General features: G+C 37.5%; 1 protein-coding gene across 1 annotated transcript; it reads left to right on the top strand.

Annotated features, from left to right (window-relative positions):
* Positions 1–725: 725 nt before the first annotated feature.
* On the top strand, positions 726–4,728 carry LOC308386684 (uncharacterized protein). Its single transcript, XM_080866393.1, has 4 exons — positions 726–819; positions 945–1,070; positions 2,742–3,089; positions 3,165–4,728. Exons 2-4 carry the CDS (start codon positions 998–1,000, stop codon positions 3,269–3,271), a joined length of 528 nt encoding a protein of 175 aa, XP_080722519.1. The 5' UTR covers positions 726–819; positions 945–997; the 3' UTR covers positions 3,272–4,728.
* The last annotated feature ends 8,602 nt before the right edge of the window (positions 4,729–13,330 follow it).

Raw genomic sequence — 13,330 nt, 5'->3', positions numbered from 1 at the left:
CAAAATCTCTGAGGAATGTTTGCTGAATTTATGACTTTAAGATTTAAGACAGCTCTGAAGGTATAAGAAGGTCCAGCCCAGTATTACAAGATATACCTATAATAAAGGTTATTGTTTATATATATTTGTCATATGTATGTCTTAAAGTTTAATAAAATATAGCTCTATATCAGCGTCTTCAGTTGCTAGAATGTCTTTCTCTTTAGTTTAGGTGTTTTATATAGTTTTACCAACAAACACTGATCACACCAGACTAGAGCATGAAGGGATATTAATACTATAGGTACTCTATTTTACTGAAATGCCAAACTCATTTTACTTGTCCTAAGAATTTAAAGGCTTCTTCTGCCACTTATTAGGGTTCACTGCCTGATTTGACATTTAGTCCTTAAAAATATAAGGAAGTCAGTATTTAGGGGAAGCAAATATATACAGTACAGTGCAATAACAAACACCACCTCTACACATTTACTTGTCCGTGGGTAAAATGTTTTTTAAGACTACTGAAGTGAAATGATGTCAGCTATCAGTATGCTTAAAGCTCCCCTGAGTTTGGATTCAGCATGCTTCCCCGCGTGTACTTGCAGAGAAGTGACTGCTGTATTTCTCGGTTGTGCTTCTACTTTTTGACCTGCAGGGGGAACTCTTGTTTTGCGGCAAGAATTCAGTTTTACCCGCCTGAAACGTGGACCGCTCAGCAGTCTGCTGCAGTGCACGGACACCGCAGGGGCGTAGTCCTACCGGCATTCGGGCTGCAGACAGAGTCCCACATCCAGGCCTGTTAGAATTACGCTATTAGAGGCTACAGGAGGCTAATAGGTGCGATTTGAAGGTTATCCCACCTTTAGGTTGCATGCTCGTATATGTGTTTGTCTGACATATCTTGTGGTGGCATTCTGCGGCAGCGTAACTTTAACGTTTTGTCCCATGATGAACTTTGCCAGGCTCCGGCTGGTGTGAAGGTTGATCTGATCCGACAGATAGCCTGTCTATCGCCATGGAGCTGCACCTGTCCGTCATAGGCTGTCTCCTCTTTGGCAACATAATGATAACGCATCAGACGACTCACAGTATGTCTCTTTAATTACTCTTTTTGTTACCATCCATTGGCATCCAGCCCCGTTTTAAGTGGAATTTATTACTAGGACGAGAATGCTGATAACACGAAAGATATTATCTATCTATATATCTATATAGATATATCTATATATCTATATAGATATATAGATATATCTATATAGATATATCTATATATATATATATATATATATATATATATATATATATATATATATATATATATATATATATATATATATATATATATATATATAACTGTTACTGAAATTTAAGCTCCACAGTCCTTGTGATCGAGTCAAAAATCTTTCTGTGTTACTGCAGTGAAGATGTTGTTGCTCAGTTTCACCACAGAGATCAGTAAAGATTCATATAGATTATGTAATATACAAGGAAAGAGTCTTTTATCACAAATTATTTGTTATAACTTTTGACCTGAGTGGACAGGAGAACACACAGGCACACATGAATAGATATAGTTAGATATATACAGAGAGAAAGAGAGAGCAATGTTCAAAATAAAAACGGCACTTAATAAAATAATCATTTAAAAACTCTATTTTGTATTTATTTGTTGTCTTTGTCTAATATTATAATTAGTTAATGAATAGGCTGTACATAAACTATATTTTTCAAGCAAAGCTGTAATAAATTTGGCTTTATTTCCCAATGACACTTTTGCTGTCCCTGCCATTTCTCTTTTCAACCAGTCAAGAAGCCCGCAGCTCTCTTAAGTTAGTGTGAACAGCAAAGCTATTTCTTCAAAATAAACTAATACAAAATAAAGAATGTAAATTATCAAATAATTACAATTACTTTGGCCCAACAACAATACACATGCCAGCTAGCTTGTTGAATATCTTGGCACATGAGCACTTTGTTCGATAGCAGCTGACATTCATTTATTATTCAGAGTTACAGATATTTGAGGGTTACTTTTAATCTCTTCATCTGAGAAAGACGCACAACACTGTTGTGTGAATGAACTGGAATGTGAATAAAAACATTTGCGGGGTCATATTTTATGTTTACATGCTAAATTAGCTTGTTAGCTAGCTCAGTGAGTAGCCTTGTGAATGATGGCCTCTGTATCTTGAAGTGAAAAACATTCTACTTCAGTTGTAATGTTATAACACTAAGGGTAAGGAAATTCTATTTCATAATAATTTGTTAATAACAGCTTGAACTCACTGATTTAATGATCAAGATCACACCAAATGTGAAAACCGGTAAAAACTTTGTATTCATGGATCGTCTTCAAACTTCACCGCAATATATTAGCGCCTGAGATCAAAGGTGACCTTGAAAAAAAGAAGAAACCATAAGGTTAAACAAATTAAGAAAAAGCTTTTATTTCCGTTAGACTATCTCCAAATTTTAAAAGTAATATTGGGGGAGATAAGCACATTCTTTGTCTGAGCACTAATTATTATTTTTTCAATACAACATTATATAACTTCACAATGACACCAAAAGATTAATATACTACGCTCGGTCCGTATTACCACTGCTGACCTTAGCATAAAATATCAAAGTTTTAGTATAACCTTTGACTTTCAGGGTAATTGCGCTCTCTGTGTGTTCTTGTCTTAAATTTGAAATCTTATCGTCTTATCTTAAAAATTTCCATCACAGAGCAAACATCCTGGCTGCTTCTGTTTCAGTGAACCCGGTGACTACATTCCTGTTTGCTCCACGTGGGCCCCAGATGTTTCCATGTCTCACCTACCTGGAGCGAAATGTCAGGGTGGACTGTGAGTTCCCGGAGACCTACGAGGTCCCCGGCCCCTACTGCGAGTATCGGCAGGACAGCCGGCTGGTGGGGACCACCTTCCCCAACCAGGTCATCTACGTGTCCATAGACGACCGTAGAAGGAGCAACGTAAGCCTGGTCCACCCTAATCTGTGCCGCCTCACCTGGGCGCCGATGGCCGATGAGAAGCCGTACACCTACACCTGCAGGGTTTATCAGGGGAGCACTTGGAAGGAGAACAGCATGGCCGTTCATCACAGTGAGTAGCGTTTACTCATTATCTGTTTCCCACAAACACCGGTGGAAACTAAACTTAAGCTTTTCTCCTTTACAGGGCTTCTTCCAATCTGCTCTGCAATCAGTGTTATGTTCAAATCAGCACCTTGGCTTTTATCGCTGGTGTTTTCACTTCCTGTGGCTGTGGGTCTTCTGAGTCCTTGATCTCTTGCTTTCACAGGATAGCAACTCAGTGGGCCTTTTTTAGTACACGATTTATTTCTCTCTCTGGCATGATGGTTGTGCATTAAATCAAGTTATAGGCAGAGAGTAGAAGCTCTCTAAATGAAGACTGAATAAAAAATTTTAAATAACCTCTCCCTTAGCATTGGACTACTCTTCAAAAATGTACCGCTGATGTGTAAGAGATTGTATGTATTAGACCTCACTGTCACCTCAGTACCTTGATCACCTTTGTTTCACAAGGGAAAAGAATTCATGACAAGTGGAAATGGCAAACACGGCAAATGAATGCAGCGCTAAAGGGTGTTCGTTCTCTTTTATGATAAAAGATTTCTTCCCTAACAAATCTTTTATGATTTGTTTTAAATCAGATTTTTTTTCCTCACCCCAAATGGTGGGAGTACGTAATCGGTTCCGTTTGTTTGTCTGTCTTTATTAGGTCTCTCTTGTAAATAAGTTTTGGGATATACAAATATTTTGTTAATGAAATTTATTACAAATACGTTTTATCATATTAGAGAAGCTGACAGAAGAAGTCTATATATGCCTATATTAAGAGTGGAGGTCATCTCTGAGGGCTTTTGTTCTTCTATCATAGAGACATATCTATAAAAGAATAGAGAGTGCGCAAGAGCTCATACGGTCTGTAAACCTAAAGATGTATTCATGTGGCCGCTATGACATTTGAATGACAGTAATACATAACTGCACTAACACTGCCTTTCCTGCTAGCACTGGACCTCTTTGACCTTTAGCTCATTTAAATTAAACCTGGACACTGGATCTGCACAGACGGCCCACCTGATAATAAGAAAATCACTCAAATAAAACCTTTTTTTGGAGAGCAATAACATAGCTGGGACGATCGCTCCTTCCCTCGAAGATCTCGGAGAAGATCTTGCAGTCACTCCACCGCGTTTCAGTCTTTACTTTAAAGGATTTCTCATGTTATTATCATCATCATTCCACCCCAAAGCTCAAAAAGACACGGAGTTGGTGTAGCTGTTTCGACTTTTGCAGCTTTGCATTGATTAAATAAAAACTTAAATAGCAGCAGTCCAGCAGAAACACATCTCCAAGATATGAAACATAAGCAATAGATATTGGAAGTGTAACTTTTTGCATTTCAAGTAATCGCTGCAGCACACCTTGGGTGTTTAAACGAGCTATTGCTTAAAACATTAATGTGCATAGTATTGGCAAAATATGAAAGTAATATTAGAGTGTTTCAATTTTATTATGTTATCTTTAAAATGTACTCACCTTCCATACTATCCAACACCAACGTTTGGGGCCCTGCTAGGCTGTATTTATGCATTTCTTAGTTTTAATGATCACAGTGTACGAATAATTGTGTCTGCAGTTTTTCTCCATTTAACTATTTTCAAGGCACCTTTTTTCAGTATTATTTAGAAAATGATTCTTGGAAGACGGCCTGATATTTTTCTTCTAGTCATCATTTTTGATTGTTTTACTGTAACACTAAAGGTGTACTAAGGTTTGCTAAACTATATTGAAAAATAAAGATAATGAATTATGAACGTTACCTGCATTTTCTCTGCACAAGTCACTATTTTGAAAGAATGTGTTTTTTAATTTATTGTGTTATGGTTTGTTTTTATTGCTTGGCCCTGTGCCGACTCATTTCACAGAAATGAAATGTATGAAACAAATTAAAATATAGTTGGAGGACAAGAGGTGAGTCTTATCTCGCACTCGTTTCAGGTTAGGATAGAAGAACACGTGTACACATGTCTAAACACTACCAAAACAAGTTAGCCATATTGATTCTGATTCTTTTTGGTTTTGCTACCTTACTATTTCTGTCCAGTAGAGAGAGCACTTTTGCAATATATAGAAAGCCATTATATGTGTAGTATAGTATCCATAAAGACCTATACATAAAATGCCTTTTATGACTTAATGTATGTAAAGCACATTCATTGTCTTGGTATTGAAAGGTGCTGTAAAAATAAACTTGTCTCATATTGTATTGCCTGTGGGTCTTTGTCACCGGCACTACACACAGCTATATTACAGGAAATCTCAGGTGTAATTATTAATATTATCAACATTAGTTTTTGTTTTTTGGGGGCCCAGATCTTTTGTGTCGTGCATCCTGATTATAATTAGTGTGATTACGAGTTGGTGGAACATAATAGATTTACATAGATTTACATAATAGATCATAATACAATAATTATAGTTCTACAACTGTTTATAACTTGTATAGTTCATATATATCAATATATTTCATATTTCTGTATAGTTTTCATATTTATATCCTCTTCATAGCCTGTACATAACTTGTACACTCACTACAGCCTGTACATACTTATAGTTATAGCATATTCATAACATACCTTCATACCGTGTACATTGTAACATACCTATAATAGACCCATATTTGTAATATAGCTATATATCTATATTATTGGTAATATATATTTTGTAATATGTCTATATTATTGCTAATCACTTTCTGGATGGATGCAAACTGCATTTCGTTGCCGTGTACTAGTGACATGTGCAATGACAATAAAGTTGAATTCTATTTTATTCTATTTAGTCAGAGTCATATGCATGATTTTTTTTCTTGGCTGTCACAGTGAGACCCCATTTTAAAGTGGTAATGTTATGATTCAACTAATATGTTCACATCTGCCGTGTTATTTTTGGAGCCAGAAGTGCCCATAATTAGATGAGAGAAATACTGCATCCACTGATTGTGCCTCACCCAGAAACAGATACCTACTATAATTAGTGATAACACACAAATAACACACTAAAAAAGGAGAACTTTACTTGCTAAAACTGGAGCAGAGCATTCTTGGACAGTCTGTTCATTAACAGGACAGCAAGCCATGTTATTTCTTAGTGAGACACCAACAGAGCTTTGACTGGCAGCTGGCTAAAGGCCTCGATAGAGTTCAAAAGGGCCAGTTGGGTATTTTAGATATAAAGACCAAAGACATTTTTTGTAACACGCTATAAGTTGGTATATTCACATGTGAGCATATTGGGATTGACTCATTTTTGGAGCCACCCTAAAGTGGCCGCTCAGGAAACTGCAGGTTTGGGCACAGCCCTAGCTGTGCAAAAAGGCAATTCAGCTGTGCAGCACTGAGTCTTTCGTCATTTTTTCCATTAGACACCTCCAAATCAACTGAAAGTGTGGTTGACGATAGGTGGTTATCTGATGTTTCAGCATTCAAAAAGGTCATAATTGAGTAATCTTCTCGTTGTGATTGTTCACACAGGCCTAAAGCTAAGCCCTTTGCAAAGCCTCAAAACTTTGGTGCAGACGCACTAATAGTAAAGAATGACGGTAAAGGTGATGTCACTTCCTGTAATAATAAACATAGATCAGAAAAACCAGAGGAAATGTCTTCTGTCTAGAAAGGGCATGGGTTCTTAGTGTAGTGGAAGAAAGACTTCCAATTTACAGTGAGAACCAACATTGACAACACTTTTAAAGACAAACTGTTAGCTCCTCTTTTAAACTTTGCACAAAAAGTAAGAAGATTTGTGTTTGGTTTATTTCTTTGTTGTAACAATGCTAGTGGAAATAAATTGTTATACTGTTGGACAGCTTGTTTATTTACCTTTCAATGGAGCCACATTTTAAGGAAAATGCATTTGTGGGTTGAGCAGCAGAGTTGAGTCTGAGGGTTACAACCATGAAAAACTTGCCATATCTTCCTTGCAAATGCCAAACAGCTGATTCTGCTATTAACTGTTTGGTGTAGTTTATTGAATGGGGTGAAGTTTTAGGAAACTTTGTTTATATTGCACCAAATCACAACAAAATTTGCCATCAGGCCGTTATATTGTAAAATAAAGACCCTACAATAATACGGAGGAGAAACAAGACCTATTGGCAATTTAACAATTTATTCATTGACAAACAGGGGCCTGAGCAGCATGTGGAGGAGCCATACACAGCCACAACAGTCTAGCAGCTCCTCCTCATGTTGATCAGCAGCCTGGTCACACTCTGCTGTGGGGTGGCTTCCCATTTCTTCAACCAGCATTTCAGTCAGTGTGGTTGTGTTTGTTATACATTAGCGGTTTGGCATTGGCTCAGACGATTTGTCAAGTTTTTCATGGGCATGACCCACAGACTCAACTCTGCTGCTCAACCCAAAAATGCAATTTTTCTTACAAATGTGGTTCCATTTAAGAGGAAATAAAAAGGCTTTGCAACAGTATAATATTTATTATCAAGTAGCTTTTTTGCAACAAATAATCAGCCCAACACAAATCTGACTTTTTCTGGTAGGTTTAGTTTGTAGATTTGTTGAGCGTAATGTTAAAACATATGAAGCTACATACCGGTTTACACATATTACACATACCAGTTTCTCAAGGCAATGTAATATGCTGGGCTATTTCAACAGACTATTATCCAAAGTGAGGAATATCCAAAGGGAAATTTTAACTAGTATCTCCAGCATAGCTCCTAGGCCTTTTGTTGTATAATATCATGTTTAACATGAGGTCATATAGTTATGTTTAAAATGAAGGACAGGTTTGTAGATCTCACTGACACTGAGTACTCATGGGTTAAATAAGATAAGTATACACATAATGAATTCCCAGCCACCACCCTCATCCTGCAGTACAGGACTCTTAGTCAGTGAGAAGCCTAAATACAAACCTTTGTAAAGGCTGCAGCACAACACATCACAAACCAGATTTATCTCATGACACAGATGTGTTCCACTACCCCCGACTTCTCCCGGTTGAGGTTGGTAATTGCCTCATTGAAAAAGCAGTACAACTTCTATTAATATCTGCACCGAGTGGAAGATGAATGTTTATATAATGTACCTCAGAGCTGATAGAGTTTATTCCTCCCTTGCCTGTAAAAATAAGATGGACCTTTGGTGATAGTTTCTCTCAAAGGGGGGAGTGGGTGGCATGGAGGGGCGACACAGGGGGCTGGGGCTTGGCTAATTTATCTGTGCAGTGCAGGCACAAAGCCAGGAAATTAGGTGGTTTGGGATTTGGGACTTCGGCTAATATAAAACACAATATACACACGCACACCCAGCATCAGAGACGCAGCGCATGTCGAGATCTCTCGGGAGGAGGCCAAAATAAATATTAATTCATGATGAGATTAACCTGGTAGCTGCCTGCTGATCAGTCCCATCACATAACGTTTAAAGAGGGCACAATGGAAATCAGTTGGATCACATAAGTGTAAAGCACACCTGTGGTTACCTGTACCTCAGGGCTCAATCTTCAGCCAGGATGACATTCTTATGGGCGCCTGCAATGTTCCAATAAGATGTAGCGAACAAGCTACAGTTTTGTCTGTGATTTCAGCCACAAACATAGAAGACTTGAAAGTTATGTGGCATACATCTTCTCCGTCAAAGGTATACAGGCACACAGTAACTTTGTTGTAACAAATTGTCATTTGAGTTATTGTGCCTTCCTATCAGCTCAAAGCATTCTGGCATTGTTACCTAGAGAATTCCCACTTACTGGATATGTTGTTTTTCCAGACTATTCTCTTAACTAAAAAATGCTTGTGTGGGAAAATCCCAGCAGATGGCCAGTTTCTGAAATACTCAGACCAGTCTGTACGGCACAAAAAACCCAGTGCCACATTCAGTCAACCAAATCACCTTTCTTCCTCATTTATTCTCCATCTGTTTGAATTTCAACAAGTCATCATGACCATGTCTGCATGCCTAAGTGCACTGAGTTGCTGCAATGTGATTGGCTAATAAGATGTTTGCATTAACAAGCGATTGAACAGGCGTACCTAACAAAGTGGCCGGTGAATATATGTGCATTTGTGAGAAATAAACAAAACAGCTTCATTACTGATTTTTAGTGACTCTGCTACATTTAAACAGATCATTCAAGCTGGAGACGCCAGCAAACAGCACCTCTCACAGGCCACTTTGCTTTGGAGAAAATGGAAAAGTCAAAGTGAAAATATTTGTATATCAGTATTTGCCAAACTCATATGAAACTATAGATATTTTTATAAGAAACTTTTAACTGGGCCTGGATATATATATGGTCTCTCTTATCAGTTTCCAGGCAGAAATGCCCTGTTAGGTGTATTCTATACATACACAAAGTAATGTATAACAATGTAAACACCTCTGGTGTCTACATACATCTCTTTTCAGAACTATTTAGCTTCTATATTTATAGTTCCCTCTTGTTCTTAAAGCTGGCAAAATGTTTGCCATTCCAGTCACTCATCACACAGTGCGAGCTGTAAAGCCAACCAAACACAGTTCCCACAGAGAGTGAGAGGACTGTAAAAGCCTCGGTATGAGTCAGAGGAAGTACCTGCCTGGTCAGCACTGGATATGGGGAGCTACAGTCAACAACTTTCTGAAACCGACAGTCTAGTAGTCATTACTACTATGTGTGTGGAAGTGAGAAAGAGTGCCAGTTTGAAACTTGATCAGTTTTCACATAACAGCTTCTACAACACTGTGAGTGCCTTCACAGAAAGCTTGTCCACAGATCTTGGATATTATAAACTGTTGTATGAGACTCCATGTTGTACAGAGTGCATTTGTGGCATGCTGAGGCCTTGGGGGAGTTTCGGTTTGTACAAACTAATGATATCTGGGAAATTTTTAGTTACCTACTTATATTCCCTGATTGTGATCAAAAGTTTTGGAAAAACCAAAGATCTTTAAAGTGAAGCCATGCCCCGAGTTTGTCACCTTGAAACTATTTTGCTTACACTATGCTTTTGTTAGCTAGTATGACGAGAGCAACAATACCATTTATTGCACTTTCCATGAGTAAATACTCAACATCTTTTCTGAGTACATGACTCAAAGGTCTGCTGGTGTTACAGGAAGATATATGGACATACACACTTTTTAAAGTAATAAAAGTGAAATATTACTCACTAGTTCAAAGAATCAAAACAATCATCAGCTCCAAATTAGCTTTTCTTTGTCAGAAGTGACATATGGCTGTAAGTGTACTTAATTTCCTGCGAGACAAACTACTTCTCAGAGGCCACTGACTTTTTCCATTTTCTCAAAAGCAAAGTGAAAATATTTATAAATCAGTATGCTTTCCATCTTATTCTATGTGGCATACTCATATAAAACCATAGATATCTTTATCACCCCACACCATCTTTTCTGAGTACACGACTCAAAGGTTTGCTGGTATTACAGGAAGATATGTGGACTCGCACACTTTAAGTAATAAAAGTCAAATATTACTCACTACTTCAAAGAATCAAAATAATTATCAGCCCCAAATTAGCTTTTCTTTGGCAGAAGTGAAGTATGGTTAAAACTAAGTGTATTTAATTTCCTGAGAGACAAACTAATTGTATGACTCATAGATACCTCACTTCTTTCTAAAGACTTTTTAAGGTAGTAAAGTTACAGTTTGATTTTCTGAATAAACTACAAAGGTTTCATACCACAGTAAGAGCCGTCTATAGACAGCAGCATAAACTAAGATTAAAAATGAATGTGAAGAAAGCTATCACAGAAAATTAGAGCATTAAAGGTCCCATTTTGTACCAGTTTAGCACATGTTCATATTGGTCTTACATGTCCCCCAGACAGTATATTTTGGGTTTCAGCCCCAAATACCACACAGTTCATTTTTTTGTTTCATGTCGATATTCTCCTGGTTTGCAGCTCAGTATCGAATGAGCTATTTCATTTTCTGTAGCTTTAAATTGAAAAGGAAGAACAGTTGCCCATACTTTACACTTTGAGTTTGTTTGCTGAAGTTTAAACTGAGCATCCACTGGGAAAGAAAGTGTGACTTAAGTGGGTTTGCTTTTAACGTGGCATGGTTGCTGGTTCCAGAAAGACTGGTCTGAATATTTCAGCACCTCTGAATGCACAACGCACAACCTTGAAGCAGATGGGCTACAGCCGCAGAAGACCACACCAGGTACCATTGCTTTAAGCTAAGAACAGCAAACTGAGGCTACAAATGACACAGGCTCACAAAAACTAGACAAAAGACTAAACACAAGACTAAACTAGACTAGAGGAGGAAAATGTTGCATGTTCTTATGAATCTTGATGAAAACAACAGGAACCTCATCATCTGGCACCAATAAACATAGATCTACTAGATGTACACACAGCTATGACTATACATTATACGCCAATTCAACAAAAGGCTTACCTGCTTCAAACATAAAACCATAACCAATCAATGGTCTCAACCTGATCTCAATTTCCTGTAGATTTCGGTGCCACTGGTTTACTTTGAGCAACTCCCAGCATCATATACTAACAAGAGAAACCTAAGTTTACCTACCTTGTCTTCGGTGACATGCTAGGCTCGAGGCAACTTTAAACGCAAACTCGAGAGCGGGCAGCAGACAAGAGATGTGGGGCAGCACAGCCACCCTGCTGAAACGTACTAAAGAGAGTTAACTCAATCAGAGTAAACACCTTAACCATCACTCACCCACTAAAAAAACCCTCTGATGTTTAGTCTCCACAAAAATATCCAAAATAGAGTCCAAAATATCCCGGATGAGCCCCCATTTATTTTATGACCCGCCTCAAAAGCCAAACAGTTGGTACCATGAAGATCATAAAACCAAAACTGGTGTGCCTCCACAGCCTGCCTCAAGCATGCCTTTATCCACATGCCATGTGTGGTCAATTGGCAATTGAAGACTCAATTGACAACTCTTTGCACTGCCACTGCAAAGAGAATAGAGGTTGCAGAGGGGCGTAACAATGGCAGGAGTGATAATAATAATAATAAGTGAAATAATCTAATACATCTATGAAATGACAAATCTTACTCTTTTGGCTGCTCTTTTTAAGGGGACACCTCAGCAGATCATCTATCTCTCACTGTCATCATCTTGCCCTGTCTCTAGCATCCTGGTCTGTCACACAAACACTCTGCAACACTCTGTCTCAAAACTGCCCAACCTGAGCTGTCCCTCTGATTTACTTATTTTTTTTCTGTCCATTTTGGTCCGTCCCAGTGAAGATCTTAGCATCTTTACTTGTGTGAACTCCAGCTCCTCCTCCTGTCTTTTTGTCTTTTACTCTTGCTGCTGTCATTCTGTCACAAGCCACCTGGGCACTCATTTCCATCCACTGCACTCTCTTCTTCACCTCTTTTGCATGCTGCCCATTCCTTTGGATGGTTGACCCCATTAAATCTACTCATTGGATGTATAAAATAACAAACATTCACACTTAAGAATCAAGTGACGCACTAAAGCAAAAAAAAAAAAAGACACATCATTTCAGTCCTGCCTTTGGCGATGTATGCATTTAATGGATTACATAGAAAAAAACAGCATTCTTTGAAAAATATCTGGACATGAATACCAAAGATATCCATATATGTTTATATTTCTATAAGATATTTCTATTTACATGTTTGAACTAACACAACAACTAAATCAATCAATGAAAAAATAATGCTGCATTTTATTTATCCTCAAAAAAACACATTTGCACAGAAATGTGCACATTAATTTGTGTTACACATAAAAAGAAATAATACCCTTTTCCTAATTAAATATAGCAGGCTCAAAACATTTCTACAAAAAATCTTCATAAGGTAATGTTAAACTATTTAAACTATGTTAAACTAGTCCTGGGACATACTTATTTTGATATGACAGAAAAATGATAAGAGACCTCTTAATCAACAACATAATTAAATTAATGTGATAGAATACTTTTCAGCGAGTTTTGTCAATGATAAATCTTTCAAATGACTTAGGTTTAATTAATCCTGATGTTATATAGAGAGATCCGTAAAGAGGTCCCCATTTATATAACTTGTTGCAGAAATAATGAAATATGAAAAAATATGTACAAAATCAAAACTTTGAGATGAAGACAAATCAAATACACAATACTCAGTGAAGAAAATTGGAAGGAAATGTTCCTTCAACACTTCAGAGGTAAAATTTTGAGGTATGAGTGTTCATATAGCCACTGATATTGTTTGCACTGTGATATGTAAACAACCTTGTCTAACACAATCATACATGCTGTATAAGGGTTCAGTACTACAACAATTAAGAGGTCA

Source organism: Rhamphochromis sp. 'chilingali', assembly GCF_963969265.1.
Source record: "Rhamphochromis sp. 'chilingali' genome assembly, chromosome: 19".
Taxonomy (NCBI): domain Eukaryota; kingdom Metazoa; phylum Chordata; class Actinopteri; order Cichliformes; family Cichlidae; genus Rhamphochromis; species Rhamphochromis sp. 'chilingali'.
This window is presented reverse-complemented; position numbering and strand designations above follow the sequence as displayed.